General features: G+C 39.0%; 2 protein-coding genes across 2 annotated transcripts in view; both read left to right on the top strand.

Moving 5' to 3' along the window:
* PPFIA2 (PTPRF interacting protein alpha 2) overlaps window positions 1-20,298 on the top strand; it is a 594,728-nt gene that overhangs the window by 41,249 nt on the left and 533,181 nt on the right. The gene's annotated exons all lie outside the window — the stretch shown is intronic.
* Window positions 56-7,946, top strand: CCDC59 (coiled-coil domain containing 59). Its single transcript, XM_049791961.1, has 4 exons — window positions 56-196; window positions 1,393-1,615; window positions 4,088-4,187; window positions 6,828-7,946. Exons 1-4 carry the CDS (start codon window positions 67-69, stop codon window positions 6,987-6,989), a joined length of 615 nt encoding a protein of 204 aa, XP_049647918.1. The 5' UTR covers window positions 56-66; the 3' UTR covers window positions 6,990-7,946.

Here is a 20,298-nt window from a genome sequence, read left to right as displayed (position 1 = left end):
GCCGAGAGGCGGCGGCGGCGGCGCAGGTCGGTGACGTCGACTCGCTGCGCCGACGCCGGCTGAGCGATGGCGGCGGGCGGCGGGCCGGCGGCTCCGGCGGGGGAAAATGGCGGCGCCGCGTCCCGCGGTCCGCGCCGAAAGCGGCTGTGGAGGAGGCCCGGCCTGCTGCGCGATGTCATGGGCAGCGTCCAGGAGGGTGAGGCGGGGGCGGGGGGGGGCAGCCTGAGGCGGCGGCGGCGGCGGGGGGAGAGACGGCGCCGAGGGAGGCCCGGCCCGGCCCGGCCCGGCCCCGGGCCTCCCGTCTGGGTCGGACCTGCGTGCCTCGGTGAGGGAGCCCGGAGCCCCGAGCCCGGAGCCCCGAGCCCGGAGCCCCGTCCTCTGCCGCTGTGGGAGGGGGGCTGAGGGCACGCTGCGCGGGTGGTCCGTCACCGGGGAGGGGGTCTCGGTTTTTGGAAACGGGTTCGGGCTGTTGGCGGGTGGGTACGCGAAGGTAAAAATGAACCGGGAGGAAAAAGGGCGCTGGCTTTTGCAGCACTGTTCTGAAATTTCAACTTTATAGGAAGACTCAAAGGGAGAGCTGGGAGTAATTTGGACTTGCTGCCTTCAGAAACTGTTTTGCTAATGAATATTACAAAAGCCAGTAGCTCTTAAGACTAATGCAATAAGAAATAACATGTGAACAGATTAGGGAAAAGCCGTGTTTAACTTAAGGTTGGTAAGTGGTTGGTTATATAATGATTGAGACAAACAACCATGACTTGGTGTTTCCTTCAAGGCTAAATCTTTCTATGCTGTAGCACACGTGAAGTCGTGGACAAGCTCTTCCTGGACAGGTCTAGAAAGAAAGCAATAGCAATAAAAATATTATTTGTGTGACAAGATGTAATGGAATATGAATATAGTGTAAACCAGTGATTTAGGGACTCTTTTTTTCCTCTGGCATTGCAGCTGCAGACTGCTTAAGCAGCCAGTATTACTATTATCAATGTGTTCTTGAGACTGTCTTTAGGAATCTGTTCTGGAGTCTGTTTTGATGTTGCATATGAAGCTGTCAAAAGTAGGAGAGAAGTGAAACGTTAATACATCTTTTCACTGGATTCAAAAAGCATTGGCAAAGGTGTATAATGTGGAGTGCACATTAAGTAGTATGTTTGCAATGGCATGTTCTTTCAAGGGTTTAGGTGAATAATTTTCAGTAAATCTGTAGAAGCTGCATGGCTACAGTAGGAGACAGATTTATAACAGTGCTTTTTTGCCATATTAAAATTTGTAGAAATAGTGGCTTTTTCTATTTTGGAAGGAAAATGGATTGAAATGGTCCTGGCAACAATTGAATTGTTTGGTACTGCTTCAGTGCAGCTGTATTTAACTCCCTTTTTCTTGTGTTTTCAGGACGAGGATTTGCATTTCGGAGAAAACAAAAGATTGAAAGACAATACAGGAAATTATTGAAAAGGGGAAGAAAGGTCCATTCACAACAGGATAATCAATTTACTGACACTTATCCAGAGCACTTGAAACATCTTTACCTAGCTGAGGAAGAAATGCTTAAGAAACGGTGCAGGGCTCCAGACGATTCAGTTTTGTCAGAAGAAAAACTTAATAAAGCAGTAGAGTAAGTTTTTTAAATATGTCTCTAAAAAGAAGTAATTGTTTCCATCATTGTAAATTTTTTAGATCTGATACGTTATGTGGACTTCAGTATGGTGATTTGCTTTACTAAAAAATATTTTCCTATAACATATAAATATTTTTCCTATTTGTTAGCAAATTTAAACATACAGCTTTGTTGTGTTTGCATCAGAATCAGGAAACAAAATTGATGATGGCTAGGGCTTGATTCCACAGGAATAATGTGACAGTTACTGTTGTACCTTAAGGATAAGGTCAAGAGCAGTAAGTGCTTGGCCGATTTCTTACCATATCTACAAAGATAAGAGCCTGCTTTTCAGGTAGTGTGCTTTTGAGTCTGCAGAGTTTTCCTTTGAATTGATTCTCAATGTTTTTAAATTAATGTTACTTTTCAGAGACATTTTTTACATTATCTTTCTGTTCCCAGTTTGATAAATTGTCGTCTTCATATTGCACTGTTTTTCTGCTAGAGTGACTGATGTTGTGTGCAGTTACCCTTTTGTGGTGTGGCTAGTTTGGGGGGGATTTTAACTATGAATTTAAAAAAAAAAAAATATGGAGGATTTAGTAAAACCTTAAGGCAGTAAAGTGTTCTTGATCAATGTCATAATTTTAAATAGTAGAGATGTCATAGCAGTTTTCCAGTGGTATTTGGGGTTTTTTTTTTTGTTTGGTTGGTTTGTTTTCTTTTAAATTTACTTATAATGATTGGGAGAAGTCAGGTGGAGTTTCTCTCATGCGGTCTAACAGATGTCAGACAATTTAAACCATTTTTTCCCTGTGTGACAGTAATTCCCCCTGAAATCTTGGTTAGGTATGTTAGTAAAATGAAAAGCATAGTCACTCAGGTCTAACGCTGTCACAGCAGTGTTTTTAAACAGCATTCAAGTACAGTGATTGAGATAATGCCCTTTTGTCCACAGTACAAGGAGTCTCACAAGTCTTTGAATTCCAAGGTGTATCTATATCTAAACTTCCCTGGGAAGAATGCTGGTGAGATGGGAGGGAAAGGCAGTCAGATCTAAGCCCAGCAGTGGCAGAAAGGTAGAGTTTTGTCTGGAATAGGCAGCTAATGTGTGGGGATGTCTGAAATAGGACTCATGTTTTTCTTTAAACCAGAGGGTTTCTTAATTTTGCTTAAGCTATGGTCATTGTGATTGTCAACCAGAATTAATAATTCTGCAAAAATGTGACTGCTAATCTGCGAGGTGGTGTGATGCATAGAGTCTACTAGATAGGCTTCAGTGTTCTATGAGAATATAAAATAAGACTTTGGTTAGGTAATTCTATTTTTAGCATATGTTGCAATTTAAGTAGTTTTGTACTTGAGACGATGAGGTGTCATTACACAGTATTGCCACAAGATGGAGATGAGAATAAAGCAAAGATTTTTGTTTTCTTTTCTCCAGAAGAGAGTCGTATTTCTAAATGAAATTATTAGCAAATACCTTTTCTTTCCTTTTTGATCGTCTGTCTGAAATCCCCTAGATGATGATGGCTAGTTTTCAACTTTTTGTAGTGTAATAGAGTAATCAAAAACTTATTTTGCAAACAGTTCTTAAATATCTAGCAAGGCTTGTATTTTTCCAGTGTGAAATGTCTTTGCTACCACACTGTTTATATAATGGCTGTATTGTGAATCAGAAAAAAAATAATTTAGAGCTAAATAACCAAAAAAATCCACTCAAAGTAGTGTGACAGTAAATGCCAGACAAATGGCACTGTTTTTCTTGTACTGTTTTCTTTGGTGAAAGATAGCTGGGCAGCTTTTTATACTGAAATTTGGAAGGAACATAATTTAGGTTCCTAATTTCAGAACATTAAGGACAATAATATTCCATCTCCTTCAAGAAGACAAAGCTTTTAGAAACGCATTGTTACTACTGTACTTTTTCACCTTGCCATGTCAGCCTGACTTCTCTGGCAGGTAGTCTGCTAGCAGCTGGCTGTCCTCATATCTCTGCAGTTGCATCCATATGTCAGAACTAGAAAGAGAGAATACACTGCTAAGCTAGTGCATTCAGTTTTTCTAGCTCTGAAGAGCTCATATGATGGGGAAAAAAACCCCTCTTTTAGGCACTCTTTAAACTCCATGGAACATCATCCATGTGAAGATCTAGCAGATAAGGTATATATGTTGCTAAAAGTTGTGTGCAGTCCAGTGTTTGGTACACTTGGCATTAGAGGAGTTTATTGTGCTGAGTTTTCATGCTAGCTGCTCGTTACATTGCATGTAATGGTGTTGGGTATCATGTAAGAATGGTGCAAATAGGTATCCGTTCAAGGTAGAAGGATGAGCCTTCTGAAATCTGTATTTCTAATTGACTTCCCCGAATATGCAAAAAACAGCAGAAGAGTGGAAGACTGTGTTCTGATTCTGGAGTGGCTATGGGATATATGGTTATGTCTGCTTGGTGATAGTCTGTATCTGAAGCACATGTACTTTTTCTTACAGGTCAGTTATGACTGAAGGGAAGTTTAAGAAGAAAACGTCCAATCAGAAGGCAAAAGAAGAGTATGAGAAAATAAAGGCTGAGCGTGCTAGAAAGAAAGAGGTAAATCTTAAACAGAGATCTTTCTTCATTGTAGACAAAGATTAGATTAATACCATTTCTACCTGTCAGTCTTCCATCTGGACCCAAATAGGACCACGGGAGAGGAACACAGGAATTGGTATTTCAGTCTTTTTCAACTGGACAGTAATATTCAGACATGCAGGTGTTCAAAGTTATCATTCTCTTTGTCCTTACTAGTTTTGTCTTGCAGCTGCCATTAGCAGGATTGTACTCTGTCACTTGGTACACCAAGAAAAACTTAGAGCTTGATCTGCGTATCCCAGTGGATTATACTAGACCTCTTAAATATTGTAGAAGGGGAAGTAATAACAATATCATTATCTTGTGATGAAAAATGAAATATCCATCCTGTTTCTTATGGTGTTACCATAATGCAGTCTTTATTTTACCTTTTTACGTGCTTTGACCAACAGTGAAACAATTATATGTAATGGTATCCATGGCTGAAATCTTTAGTAATTTTTTCCCTTGTTCTAATTTAATGGAACTCATTCTTACAGGCCGTATCTTAATATTACCATTGTTCAGTAACTCAGTTGAGTTACTCATTTGAGACATCCTTATTTGGCTAGTTCTGTTCTCTCCCAGTACATTGTTCGTTGCACTGTAAAATGGCACACATGGTAGCATTGTAGAAGTTGTGTAACTTGCTGCTGACAGACTCAATTTCAGTAACTACTGTATAAATATTATGTAAATATATAGCTGGATAAAACATATTATTTCTTCAGTTTAGCTGTGTTGAAAACTAGAGTAGTTTTATGCCAGTGGATCCACGTTTCTGTGCAAGTTACGCGGTTGTTCAGCTGAGAGCTTCTTTTTTGAGTATTATATACAGATCATGCTAAAAGAAATGAATTTTATGACCAGCTTATTTATAGGAAATAGGAAGAAACAAAAAGCCAGTAAGACTGCAAGGAATTTTCTTTGAGCAGCACATGAGAGTTGCCTGAGGGGAGGTGTTAGCACTTTTGGTCTTATTCAATGTGTTTAGGCAAAACATACAGTAGCCAAGTTCTGCAATAACAGTAATCATTTATGTGGAACACTGGTATGATAATCACATACTTTACCCTCACGTATGTTAGCAAACACTGGATTTGCTGTTATTTGTTTTGGGAAAAGAAGTAAGCTTAAAGGCAGAGTTTTGGCCTCCACACTATATAAAAAAGCTAGGATTTAGTAGAGATCGGAAAAAATACAAAAGTAAGTAACAACTACCTAAGTAAGATGAATGTTCTTGCTTTGAGTAAGCATTTGGTTGGTAGCTTAAATGGATGTTGTTTACAACAGTATGCTGAAGAACAGTAAAATGATCAGATAGGTAGCGAATTACAGGTAAGTTGGAGTTGATGCTACTCTGGTTTAAAAAAAAAAAAAAAAATTAATGATATTAATCATTGTTACGGTAAAATAAATGAAGCATTCTGAATGGAGAGATGTTATCTTTGCAGGTTCCCCCCCACAGCCCTAAAGCCTCTTAGATTTCTATTTAGAAATATTTTCTTCTGTTATTTCTGGTTAATTATATTCTACATCACAGAGCATTCTTACTAATTTTTTTTACATCACAGAAGCTCTCTATGCCATGGAAAACAAAAATGTAATTGATAAATTATCATCTGTTTGGGCATTCTGCGGAAACATCTGCCTTTGTGGTCAGCATGGCACTGCATTTCAAAGAATAAGCTTTATGAGAACAAATCATCCAAATGAACTGAAGCAGTCCTTCAGTCTGATTTTTGATGTCTTGCATATTTTGGTAGGACATGATATAAGTGAAGTAAGCTAGTTAGCTTGCTTATTGTGGATATTTGCCCAAATTACTTACTAAAATTACAACACTAGAGAAGGGGGTGTAAGCTGTTTGATAAAAACTGAACATAATATCATGATGATTATCCATATAGCGTAAGAGCCTCCATTAGTGTTTTGGTTGCATGTGTGCTGTCCCCTCAACACAGAAAGTTTGTGCAGTTGAAAATTTGGTTAGTCTTTTTTTTTCCCCCCTCTGTCTTAGTAAAGACAGCAGTCTCTGTCACTTTGAAAAGGACAGGTCAGTAATAATTTGGTCTTGATTAAGTTGCCCTAGGTAATGCTGCTTGTGGTGCTGTCCTAGTGTCACAAACCTGCCCAACTTCCAGCTCCAGATATGTCCCATATCCTGTCTGCCAGTCCCATGCAGATGTGTCCAGTAACCTAGCACATCTGGATTGGCAAGAGATTTACATGGAGACCACTGGATCAGACTCTTTCTTTCTTGCACTCGAGACGACAAACTGGGAAATTTTCACCACTTTGTCATTTAAGGGGAAAAGTCAAGGAGCTCATTTTGCAGAAAGGAAATAGTACATATTTTAGCAACAAACCTTATCGCAGGGTGTTCCACTGAAGAAAACTTGGCTCTTCACTTGAAGCTTTAGGAAATATAGTATGTTTTGATTACGGTATGTGCTGAAAGAGCATCCTGGTTAAGCTTTTAAGAGTAACAGTGTTTCTAGTGTCAGTGCAATACCTAATTGCGAGCATCTTTACAGAAAGAAATCTTATTGCTTATAGATAGCTTCATAGTTACAGAAGATATGCAATTATTTCATAATCCTATCCATTTAATTTCAGGAAGCAGAAAAAAGAAAACAACAAAAAGAAGCAGCTCAACGGTTGTACAAGCAAAAGAAAATGGAAGCTTATAAAATACTGAGTAAGAAGACAAAAAAAGGACAGCCAAATCTAAATTTACAGATGGAGTTTCTTCTTCAGAAAATACAGCAAAACACGTAAACCTCTACATACATCTTAATTGCAGGCTTTGAGTTACCTGTGGACTTTTTATAAAATTACTTTTAATAAATAATGTCTTTTTGCTTCTGTATCACTTTTGTCATTGGCTTGATTTATCTCATCAGTCCAGCAGTGGAGGATATTCATCCTGAAATATGTATTCCATGCTAAGAATGAGAGATCTGGTACCTTGAAAATAAATGGTCTGTATTTCTATGCTTAAATTTTATTAGCTATGTCATATCCTGAATTCCAAATCATTAGAGCCTAATACCATCTGAACATGAATCTACATAGCATAAAGCATTTTTTCCTAGCTCTAACACTTCCCGTAATTGTGACTACTAAAATTATGAGAGGAGTAAAATGATGCATGTGATATAATTAATATCTCATGAACTGCCAAGGCTAGGAGTCTGTCTTGTGTGCTGTTGGATAGGGTTTGGCACATCAAAACAAAGAACATACATAAACTATACTTGGATGGCTATTATTTGTCATTCTCCACAAAGAATAAAACTTTCCAAAGGTCCAAAACTGGTTTGAATGTAAAGATGTTGTAGACTTAACATACACTTTGTGCTTGGTGATTTATACTTTGATGATTTATTTGTTCAGAAACTTAAGTATGACTTTAGCTATGATGGATCAGGTAGATGAGTTGAGGTTTTGGTATGCTGAGCATATCAAGTTTCTAATCTTTCTTCTTCGGAAAATCTTTAGAAGAATTCTTTTAAACCTTGATTTAGAGGTGCAATTAGGGATCTTTGGCCTAATAAAATGAAAGCATTCTTAGTAAGACTAATAAGTTTGCAATAAAACAAGTTAACTATTTTCCTTAAGTTTATACAGGAGAATACTATTACACTTTTGCCTTTATCTCAGTCTATTTTGGCAGCCAAGAAATAATACTGAGGTTTTTTCAGCATATAATAAAGACTAGTTAGACATTAAAGTAAGAATGTCTTGGAAGAAATTTCTCACCTCATGCTCCGTAAGATTTGCAATACGTTTACAGTATTATGGTATTAAATTACCTCATTTAGAAGTTGATGTCGGCTACAAAAAATTCCTTATTTAAAATACATGTGAAAAATAAGTAGTTTTGAATTGTGTAAGTGCTGTTAGATGAGGAATAGTTTAGGAGTTTGTGTTCGTGAAAATGTTACTTGTGTCAGTATCCCGAGGCTTTTTCCACCTCATCTTGTTACACTTTTTGCAAGGCTTTAAATCCTTGTGCTGTGATGTCATTTAGGAAAAACTGAACACAGGTCCTAAGGTAGTGCACCAACAGATAATGTGGGAGCTTTTCATGAAATGGTCATGTCCATTCCAGGAGAGAAAGGGAGCATAGATTTGACATTCTGTTTTATACTTTTGCCTCTGTTTTTTTCTGATAATTGCTGTAATTCCCAATTTTGAATGGGCTCTGAGCTGAAACACTGAAGAGCAGAAATCTGCAAAGTGCCCAGAAAGTGGGAAAGGCAAGTTTTGGCATACAGAGCCTTTTAATTCTTGTCATTCTAGGCTGTCAACTTCTATTTTAAAAAATTCAAACAACTATTTGTACTTATTCGGGTTTTTTATCAGTAGTGCAAAAGACTTAAAACATTAGCTTCATGTAACTTGTGAATGATGTGAAATATCTTCCATGTGAATTCATGGTTGAAGTTCTACTTTTTTGTTTGTGTGTGTCTGTTACCCTATATGAGCTTTTATCATTCTTTGGCTAAGGAAATGTTAAACGCAAATATTATGAATTGTCATCTTAAAAAGAACTCTTCTCAGTTTGCCATCAGTTCACTTATAGACCTGCTAGGCAGATGTTTGCCATGATGTCAGCTGACTGGAAAGATTTCAGAAAACTGTAAGTTTTAGACCAGTAATTCCATTGGTCAATGGCCATCCTGAATTACTGGTATCGCTATGGGTACTGGTATACAGTCCAAATACCAGTACAGTTTTAGATATGGTGTTTATCTGTAAAGCATTTCGATAAGTTTGAATGATGCATTTGAAATCCAGGGTTTTTTCTGTTGTCTTAAATTGAGTCAAAACTTTACTCTCAAAGTATTGCATATGCTTGATGCTTCCTGGAGAATAGGCTGGAGAATAGGAGAATATGAGGGCTTTTTTTCATTCTTCCTTAGCAACAAGAAGTCTCAGTTGTTGATTAGTGGAAAAAAACAGAATTCTGCTCTGAAAAAGTCTCCATTTTTTAACTTGCATTATTCTTTCTTTTTGTTTAAGAATTAGAATTTTCAGAGGAATTCAGGTTTCCACAGTATTTGCCATTAAAATGTAATCTTACCTCACTCTAACTTCGATTTGTGCCCTTCTCTTAGTCTTTTTATTCCATGTTCTTTGTGATAGTTAATATGAAACAGACCAGTTTTATCAGATTTTCCCGAAGAGGCACCTGAAAATGCCTCCTTCTTCCCACAGTGCTTCAGATATCCTGATCAGGCAGAGCACTTAATCAAAAACCTGTGCGGTATCTGACCTTAGCCCCAGCATTGCTGGTTTCAAGGAGGAGAGGGCATTTCTGTCATTTCTCTCCATCGCTTTCTCTCCTGCACAGCTTTATTTGATTTGGAGGTAAAAGGGGGCTATGACTAAGCCCAGCTTCTCACAGACTTTCATACAAGAGACCTTTTCCACCAGAAGTTAATTCTTGATACAACAGTTCTAACAGGAGGAAGTTAAAATTACGTATTTCCTCACGCTGTTCTTTGCCTTTGACTACCACGAAGCAGCAGCCCAGGACAGTAGTCACGAGAAGCCAGTGCAGTCCAGTGTCTCGGCCGCTTCCCGAGCCGCCCGCGCTCCTGCACCATCAAGGCTCTTGGATTAATTCAGTGCCACTGGAAGGCAGCGGCACAGCAGTGCTGATGCTGCGTGGCTGAAGGTCTTACAGGCAGAGAAGGGAACTGAGCCTTTGCTTTCATTGACAGAGTAGCACTGTAACAACTGACCCGTCATCTTTTTATGGAGAAAAGTGTGGAGAATGGAGGGAAGGAATGTTTTGAGGAAAGAAATAAAGATCTAATTACTTTTTTTGATCTGGTGGTCACTAGGAAAATAGTCCAATAGCAGTTATATAAGTTTGTGGAGGCTGCCTGTAAAAGCCACTGCTTTCAACTGTGTCTTTTAATATGAAGCACATGAGAAGTTAGTCCAATGGGATATTAAACTTTTACTGGTTTTTATTAAACTTTGCTGTGAATATGTAGTAAAGACGTTGAAATGTGAAAAAGAGGCACGTAAGTCCCGTTGCCATTCTTTTTTTTTTTTTTTTTTTTTTTCCCCTAGCCACACACTCAAACTTCTCTAGCAGTTTGTTTTCTATTTCCTGAAAGCCAGCAGATGGCACATAGCTGTGTCTTTCCAGTATATCTGAGTAAGATGAAGTGGAATTTTATTCTTTAAGTTGGATAGTCGGTGAATGCAGGAAACTTCAGATGCCTCTTTTTTCCTTTCATTATAGATGGGTGGAGCTGTGAATCAGAAATATGGGAGGAAAGAAAGCATCAGGTACAATACGTTCATTTTCTCTTTTTGGTTCCAAGGAGCAGAATGTGAAGCTTCCCTTGCTCCCTTTGCAGGTAATTTGTTGGGAAATCATAATAGTAACTTAGATGGATCATCTCATTAAGCTCGCTTTGACAGTACAGGGACTTTCTCACCCTGTACCTATCTCAAAAGAATTTTTTTCTTGCCACTTATAGGAAAAACAAAACAAAAGCTTTCATCCATTAAGATACTAAGGCTTTGGAAATGTGGGACAATGTAGACTTTGGATTTTTTTTTCTTTACAGTCTGATAAATTATGCCTCCACTAAGAATTATGTAAAGAACATGAAGTTAAAAACCTGATTGTAATCTTGGTGTCTATTTCTGCTTTCACAAAGTAATGTTTTAAATCATTAATCAGAGAGTTTATCGACAGGAGTGGTGTGAGCGTAAGAAAAATGGAAGGGCACTTCATTTAATAAGATCAGTGAGGACAGGACAGAGTTCCAAAATACTAATTTTCCATAGAATTTTTATTAACTCATGCATGCCTTCTGGAAATTGCTGAGTAAGTAGTTAATAGTGAACTGGAAGCCGTGCAGTGAGCTTGCTGACTCCGCTAAAGAAAACCTTTATGGGATGTGAAAAAGAAAAAAAGTCTGAAGTCGTTCAGTCTGAACTCTTGGTAAGATAATTGTTGGTCCGTTCATAAAGCTTCTGTGTAACTGGACCTACAACATGCTGGGTGCTCGACCTTTTGTGTACAGCTTTGCCATGAACTTTGCTGTCTTCTATGTAGTTTTTAATTAATAGCAATTTGGATCATTATTTTCAAGTCTGGATTTATTCATATATTTTCCCAAAAGAGAAATTATCCCCACATTTGTATCTGTTTTTTTAATATCTTGGTATCAACCCAGTTGAGGAAACAACTCTGTTGAGAAACTGTATTTGAGGATCCCACTTTGCAAATTAGAAAAGAAAATAAACGTTATAAAAATAAACTAAGCTAGCTTCATGTTTTACTAACCTATCCAGTCCACACTTGCTCACTAGATAACGTGATAAGAAGCGGCACATAGATTTAAACTATCTATATGCAAAAATGCTGAATTTTATTTTGTCTTCTAACTGCCATGAGATGCTTTGTTTGTTACAAAACCCCGAGTGCTAAAAGCACTCTCCCTAAGGAGAGTCTCTGGTTTCTGCCGTGGTAGGTGCTCTGGTGCTGGAATCCGGGATCTGCAGATGAAGTGGTTGCGGCTCTGCTGCACCGATCTGCTAATGGGGCGTCAGAGTGGGTTATACTCCCTACCCATGTCCTCCTCGCTGGAGAAATGCTGCTCTTTGGAATTGAACGAAAAACATATACCTCTGGTCTTGAGCCTTGATAGTTGCCAGGTTATGAGAGCTGATACTGTGTTTTAAGACTGTCCCTCTAATCTAAGTAACAATTTATTTTGGAAAAAAAAAGGGGGGTAGGGGGAAGAGTACTATTTGTTACATATATACACAGCATTGCACAAGGATATCTAGCTACAAGGAGAGTGCCAAGAGAAGAAATAAGTTCATCTAGATAAAGTTATTTTATCAAGTCATTTAGTTTGTTTTCTTCTGTGTTACTGGAAACCTGTAGTCAAAAGTAACAGCAGGCTACAGCTAACCGGTTCTTTTTCGTACTTTTTAGATGATGATTGCTTTTATCAATTATGTTTGGATAGCTCAGGGGATTAAGGAGAGTTCTGGAGATGAGTAGTCAGAGTCCGACCTTTTCATTTAGGTCCCGTGCTTATATTTATTGTGACCATAGTGATTAAACTCTTTTCTTCCTGAGAGCTATGCAGTAGCTAGAAATTTTTAGTGGTAAATATGTCATGAAATCATACAGCTCGTGGTTTTAATTGGGAAGTCCACAGAAGTGCACAGAAAGGGAATAATCTGTTTAATCTGAAGTGACTTTGGGCAATGCTGAAGATGACAGAAACTACAAAACGGGTATGAACAAGAGTAGTGGTTCTGTAGCTACCAGCAGGATTTCACTTTGAAGTAGCTGTCGCTAATAATTGGGGAAGCAGTGAACAAATAAAAGCATTATGGAAATAAACGCGGGTATGTGCATTCAGGAACTATGGATGCTAATTCTTCCGTAATACCCATAAATGGTACAAGTGTTGAGACATGCAGCATACAGGGGTGACTGTAATGTAGTAATCTCAGTGCATTGAAGATTTAACTCCATGGGAGGTCTCAAAACCAAGAGTATGTTGCAGTATGGGCTTGGGTTTCCCTATGACATTGATGCACTTTTTTCATTGTTCCTGTGTTTATTATCTGAAAAACAACAACACGTAAGGGAGCTACGAGAGTGCCATTTATTGGTTTTGTGTATTTTAGAGATCACAGTTTTACATCTGATGACCCTGCCATGTAGTGAAAGGTGTTCTGAGGCACGAAAAGTAGTAAGTAAAAACAACAATCAGGGAATTCCTGAAATATTTTTTGACAAGCTGAAGGTAGTTTTATCGGTCCTGTTCTAAGAATATAAACGTAACATTCTAACTCTAATGTTCTTAGGGTTTTCTGTAGTCAGTGAGGATACCGTCAAGGGGCAGATGATCTCATCTGAACACAAATTACAGGTACCACACCTGCAGATACTTATCTATCTATAAGGAGTTCATGGTGACTAGTTCCAACATCTAGACTTGTAGAGGCAGGTGAGATGAATCCTGTCCTGAAGGTATCACACGCAGCTGACCGGGACAGGGCAGCAGGGTACTGTGTTCCTCAGCTCCCTTTGAGCAGGGAGCTGTTAATTTTGTTATGGTAGTTTCTCTCTCTGTCCCTGGATTTTTTATTTTTTTTTTTTAAGTTAAACAGTAATGATTTGCCACAAGGTAGGTTATTTTTCTTTTTTTAATTTTAGTTCCTTATGTAATGTAATAAAGTACTAGGACTTAACTGCCAATAGCAGGTGGAAAGTACATGTCCTACAGTTGCTGTGATGTTATCCTAATCTAAAAGTCAAAGGCACGCTGGCATGAAATTAGAACTAATTCTCCTCCTATTTAACATTTTAAAAAATTAAAACTGTACTGTAATACGTAGTATGTTTTAGGTCAACAGGCAACTCAAATCAGTTACACACATGGCTTAGATCGCTTTAAAGAGACCCAAGTAATGAAACGCGTGCAGTAGCAAGATAATGCTAGATTATGGTAAGGCCTTCATGTTTTATCACTCAGTTGTTAATATTTATGTTCAATTTCTTTTATTGTCCAGTTAAGTTAGATCAAATATAAGGCAAAATAAATAAAGACTCTTTTTCTTCAGAATAGAATCCTAAGTAGAATACTTAACAATGGATTTTTTAATTTGTTCTTAGTTTCAAGGACAGGTTGTAGTTTCGTGTGGAGAAGTATCCACCAGAGTAGTCAGGCTCGTGCTGTTAAGTGTTCTTTCCCCGAGAGCTGCATACACCAATTGAGTGTTTATAATTAAAACAGTCTTCAGGCTGATTTAATTTATGTTTCCTAGCTACACCAGTTTTGGGTTTGCTCCCCGATGACAGGACTGCTGTGTTTTTGTGGAGGGTTTTCCAGGGAGGAATGGAAGTAGCTGCCCTCCACAGATGGCTGTCTCATTGGCAGGAAATTCGTCTGGTCTCAGCACTGAGGATTTGCTGTGCAGACACAAACTCTGCATTCAGTGCACACACAGTATGGCTGATCTGGCCCAGACTCATCAGATTTATGGCAGGAAGCTTTACAGCTGATCTGTACAGATATTGAGCATTTGAAGCTTCTAGAAATTTTACTGCATGTTTACATACATGGCACAAAACTAGCTTGCTCAGCAGCCCTGACAGTTGGCAGCACAGTAGTCAAGTCTGCATCCACGCTACTGCGTATCTAAAAGTTATGTGAAAACGTTAGGTCATCAAACATCATCAAATGACATTGCTGGATACAAAAAGTCCACTGACACCAAATATTTCATAACCCTATCTGTTAATAAATTAAAGCCAAGCTGCTTTTTCATAAGTGCAGTTGCTTTTGCTTCAGTGTCGTTTTCCAGTTTGCATCTTATTTTCTGATAATAGCTAAAAAACCCCAACGTTCTGCACTTACGATCCTGGAGTGTATATCTGCTGGAGGTAGGACATCCTCTCAGATATAAAGCTGTAATACATGATATTTTATACTCCACTATAATCAATAATGTGCATTTTTGTCATCTCGGAGAAATATGCTAGAATATAATTTCCGCTTTTGAATACAGCACATACATTTCATTCTCCAAATACAATGCAGTGAAAGCTTTTTTATGCTGTTTTGATTTCTCATAATGATCCATCTGTAGAAATTATAGATATAAAAAGTATGAATTCATGCTGTGTCACAATTTCTACTGATATTTATGATTTTTTTTCTGCTATTTATTTCACTGGGGGGGATGTCCTGGGGTTTTTTATTGTAGATAGTATAAATAAAAATGGTACCTTAGGTGGAAAATGGTATTTGGGTTTAATGAGGTAGACAGAGTTCCTTTTAAAATAATCTAGTATGCATTAAAATACATTTAGTGGTTGATAAACCAATAGACAATAAAATATCTATTTATTCAAAGTATGATTTTTGTAATTGTCATATAGGTGTCAACATGTTGAATTGCACTGCAGATTGGAAAACACAAAACAGTATTTCATATGCACTGTGCTCAAGATTAAAGCAAGGGAAGGGGGATATAAATTACACATCCATACCCACACATAGGTATCTGTAAACACTGGTCTGATTTTCAGGCAGTTCCTTAAGATAGTCATTTTTTTATTTCAAAATGATCTCTTGTTGTCCAGGTGGTAGTGATTGCTGTGGTCAGTGTTATTTTAAAACCAATTATATACCTCATTTTGTGGTATTTTTACTTTCTGAACCTGCAAGTATATGAGGTTTTTCTTCTTGATCCTTTTTTACAGTATTCTGCTCTGAAGGCAATCTGTTCTTTAATGCAGGGAGATAATGTGTGGAGGTACACTGATAAATTACCTTTGCACTAAGAGCAATAAATCATGCCAAAAATGGCAAACGCTTTGTATTTAACAAATATTTTCACTGGGAGTGCACAAAGAGGACAAAACACAGTTACAACAGGCAGGAACACCTTCTACTTCTGCATCGTACTTAGTAGTAGAGCAAGTTGTCAAATTTTCAGCGCGTAAGTGGGGGCAGGACAGCTCTTCCAGTCCACGTCCTCGCTTGCCGTCTCTGCTCAGAACAAGCACGCTTAGGAATGGGCTTCATCTTAAATCAGTGGGGCTTAAGCATATGCTCGAAATTAATCATACAAAGTAAGAGAAACTAAAAAGGAAAATAAAAGGCTACCTCATCCATCCTCTGACCTCTTATGTTGTTTGCTTGGGTTTTTTTCCTTAAGCTGGAACCTAAGTCTTATGATTTGTATTTATTTCTGGCAGAGTACTTTTCATTACATCACCCCTGACTGCACCATAAAAGCAAATGAGCAGTTACGTGGCAGTAGGCAGGCACAGCAGGAGCTCATTAGGAGCAGTACCACATTGGAAGCTTTTTGAAACACCAGATTTTTGAGTGCATTGTCAGAAGATGTCAGAATTAAGCATATTTCTGTGGGAATCCTGAGCTAGTACAGGCAGCAAAGAGCATGCAGGAGGAATTTTTCGTGAAAGTTTTAAATGTCAAGTAAATTCTGAATATTGCTCATACCTTCAACCTTCACAACTGATGAAATCCTAAGGTTTTTTGACTAGAGTGTGGACCTACATTTAATAGTCTGTATATGATGAAAATGAAGATTGTTTGCCAACTTCCTTGGTTCTGAAAGGTAGAGGTATTTTGCAAAAGTAATGTATAGGCATGACTTTCACAGTAGCGCCCTTAATTTTTTAATACTTTTAACTTTCTGAAGATTCTTGGGTTGTATTGTAAACTTTTTTTACAATAGGTCATGGCCTTCCTTGGATTTGTGTTATCAAAACAAAAACATGGGTATGGTGAAGTTTGAATATTTACTATTTAAGGAAAAACTTGTAACTGAAAAGAAAAAAAAAGGAAAAAAGTAAGCAGAAGTGAGCTTAACCTGAAAATATCATGTGCAGGTAAGACTGTCATTTTATTTCCTTAGAACATCATTTCACAAGTGTGAAATAAGCTATGTCAGACCTTAGGTAGCTGTAAAAAAAACCACCCCAATGCCATAAAGCAACATAAACCCCCCCCCCCCCCCCCCCCCCGAAAAGCAGGAACAGCTAGAATCATCTGTCAGTTAGTTTACATTAGGTGTCTCAAAAAGGTGTAGCGTCCTAATGAACTTGATACAGAAATTATTCTTTGACCTGTGCTATAAAAAATGCCAGAGTAGATGTTTAGTGTATGACTTGTTTGCAGTTCAAATTATTACCTAATGTTTGGAGTATTATTCTTACTCCACCAAAACCTAAATCGTGCTGAAGGCTGCAGAGTTTTGCATCTGTTAACAGTTGCAGATAAATTACAGGCTGAAAAGCTTTTCATTATCCCTCAATTTCATTGTCTTTTAGTTTCAGTTCTGCGGTATTATTAATAAATCATAAACAGTTCTTTCAAGGTAGTAGCGGGGCTATTGTATGTGAAAGAAGAGATTTATTCTGGAGTGGGTTTGCTATTAGATGTAAGGAAGATGCCATCATTAAAGTGATGGGGGATCAAAGAAGGCTATTTTTTACCTCTCTAACCAGCATGGACGAAGAGATCTTGTTCTTCTTCCTGGCTTGGTGCAAGAGCGTTTCCCTAAACTATGTTTTCTTCTTTGATATATTGAGTGCACTTCCTCATAAGCTTGTATTTTTAACAGAAAGTGACACATCACAGTAAAGTTGGGAGCCCAACAGAAAAGAAAGGGATGGAAAGCACAGACAGTTGGGAGAACTGGTAACAGCTGTGTGTTTCTTAATACAAACAATATTCAGAATACAGGTTCATATGAACCTCTGTTTTGCAAAACCAGTGCATATAAGTAATGAAATAACTCATGTAATTTAACAGAGAAGTTCACACCTACAGAATTTATTTTATTCTAAGCTTTTTAGGGTATATAACCAGGATATTTCTTTCAGTTTAAAACAGGGATGCCGTTTCAAGTAGCTAAATAATTTCAGTTGGGGAAAAAAATAAATGTAGTTTAAGTGTGGAAAATATATACTACAAAGCAAAGGGTTATTTATTAGCAAAAGCCAGTGTTGTAATCTGTTTTGTATTTAGTCTAAAACTTGAAATTAATTTCAGTTTTTTAGATAAAAAAAACCCAAACACTCTGAAATTCAAGTTTTCTCTGGTGCTAACTCGATTTGGATATTTCCCAATGACTGTTTCTATAGCAACAGCAAACATATTATGAAGATAATTTTAAAGCATTTTTAAACGTCTCACATTTGTGGTTATCTAGCTTCAAAAGGTAGTATCAAATACCTGTCCACATTTCAGCTGAGCCACTGCACAGAAAAGGTGGAAAGAAATAATTTGCAGCACCCATGCTTGCACTGGTACTGCATGTGTGCAAGCACTTCTCGGGGCTCTTTTTGTTCTTGGTGAAGAAAAGCCCACTGGGTGGAGGCATGGAGCTGAATTTCATCAGGAGACAGCAATTCATAGATTAAAAAATGTAAAAAAAAGGAAGGGACATTAAGATCAAAACCTGGTAGACTTGTTCAATGAAGTCTGTAAGACTTGATCTTTATTTGAAGTTGCGCACACCTTCCTTATAACCTACTGAGTATAATTTGAAATTACTTCTGGCATTAGAAAATACATGGAAAAATTTTGTGAACTGCTCAGAGGTATCCCTTATTTTTAATTTTATGCTGTCCAGTTACAATTTTGGCTATATCCTGCTGTAGCTTTTCTGGTTACACGAACAATACTGTAACAGTTACATATGTATTTATGCTTCCTAATCTACATAGAAGCAAACCCTGAAGTCCTGCAGTATAGAGTCTACTTAGGTAATTTTGGGGCTCTTCTGAGAGCCAATTGCCAGTTTGTCAACACTTTGCTCTTAATAGGGGCACCAAAGCTGAGCAAGGCTAACTGTTCCACAAGCCGTTGTAGGTTGCACACCACATTAAACACTGATCCCATGCTGAAGAAGCAACTTGGCCACAGCCCCTCGATTTCTCATCTGAACTTACTGCCCGGCTAATAGTATGAAGAGACGACCCTTCCTGCAACAGAAACCGAGAGCGGCAGCAGAAGCTAACCACGCCGCCGCAGCTTCCCCGGGCTCAGCTTTCTCCCGCAGGCGCTGCCAGCTGTGGCTGCGCATTCCGGTGGCCCCAGTGTCACAGGCACCTTCCAACGCTGGTAGCCCAGTAAGCCTCTGCTTCTGGGGACCAACCCGAAAGGACACAGGGGGTTTGCCTGCATCCCCTGCAGTGGTTCGGGTGGAGGAGTTGCTTCACCAGGGCTGGTGACCTCGCAGATAGAACTGGGGGTGCAGGGCCAGCAGCAGTCTATTGACATCCATTTCATACCCATATAGGGGCTTTCAGGGAAGTGGTGTGAGGTGCTGGGATTTGCTAATCTCTGCCTAATCTGCTCTACTGAGCCTTGGACACGGTTTCAGCCCAGGACCGCTATCTGTCAGCTGTAATGATAGTGACATCTGCCATTGACTCGTCCTCTGTTGCTGTATCTCCGAGCAACTCGGTATGAGGTCTTCTCTGTGGAACTGTGTGGGAAGAAAAAACAAAGTCAAATGAGACCTAGTTTGAGGCTTGACAAATACCTTCATAGTCAGCTCTAGTTAATGGAGGCGCAAGTACCACAAGGTCAGACTTCGTAGTTTTGTCTCTAGATGCCTATTCTGTGCTCCTTCTTCCTGGAAAAAGCTTGGAGAAGGTCTCCAGAAGAATTCCAGTTAGTTAGTGGAGTCTTGGCAAATGTTGACCCATCTGCGAGACAAATCAGTGCCCCAAGGTTAACCCAAGTGAGTGCTGCGCCGCTGCACTGTTGTTATGGCTCGTCTTTGGGTTGGTTGGCTCGTACATCTTCAGCCAGGCACAAAGGCAGTCTGCAGACAGGATATATACACCTTTAAAGTAAAAAACAAAAAATGATTGGTTAACATACAGGAGAGAGCAAGGAGTTACTGAGCTGTTGGTCTACGCCTCGGTGTGCCCACCACCTCTGGTACAAAGAAACTTTGCTGAGAGGCCAGCATCGGTCGGGACGGGAAGGGTTGGACACCACCGCACACCCTCCGCACTTCAAGTCGCTGTCTGCCAGCAGCTGCACCAACCCTGACGACACCGACAATTCGACCCAATGCTTCATAGCTAGTTCCCAACTGAACAGAGCAGCCTGACTTGCCTCCCTGCTTTTTTCCCATTAGGACTTTAAACCTTTCCGTGCTGGTGTTTTCTCTCTTGTGTCTTTGAGGTACTAATGATGCTGTCGCAACAATCCTACCCCCGGGTGAGACCGTTGTCTTTTCTGTCTCTTTGCAGATCTTCTCACAGCACTTTCATGGCAGTCTGAGCCCAGGTTATTCTGCTGCGTCACATGAGAGCGGAGTCTTGGATGCCCGGTGCTCTGGGGAGAGTCGGGGCAGCCTTCGGATGGCGTTGAGGAGGGAGAGTTTCAGCCTGTGCACTGATCCAAGGAAAGGTGGGCAGGAGTTCATTCCTCTGGAGAACTAAATTAATCGTATTACTGGTTCTACTCCATTGCTTCTTTTCACAGCCCAGTGTAAATTACAAAAAGGCTGGGGATTTCTTGTGGCT

The sequence above is a fragment of the Accipiter gentilis genome, chromosome 34 (assembly GCF_929443795.1).
Source record: "Accipiter gentilis chromosome 34, bAccGen1.1, whole genome shotgun sequence".
Lineage (NCBI taxonomy): Eukaryota > Metazoa > Chordata > Aves > Accipitriformes > Accipitridae > Astur > Astur gentilis.
The sequence above is the reverse complement of the archived record's forward strand: the minus strand, read 5'-3'. Positions and strand labels throughout refer to the sequence as shown.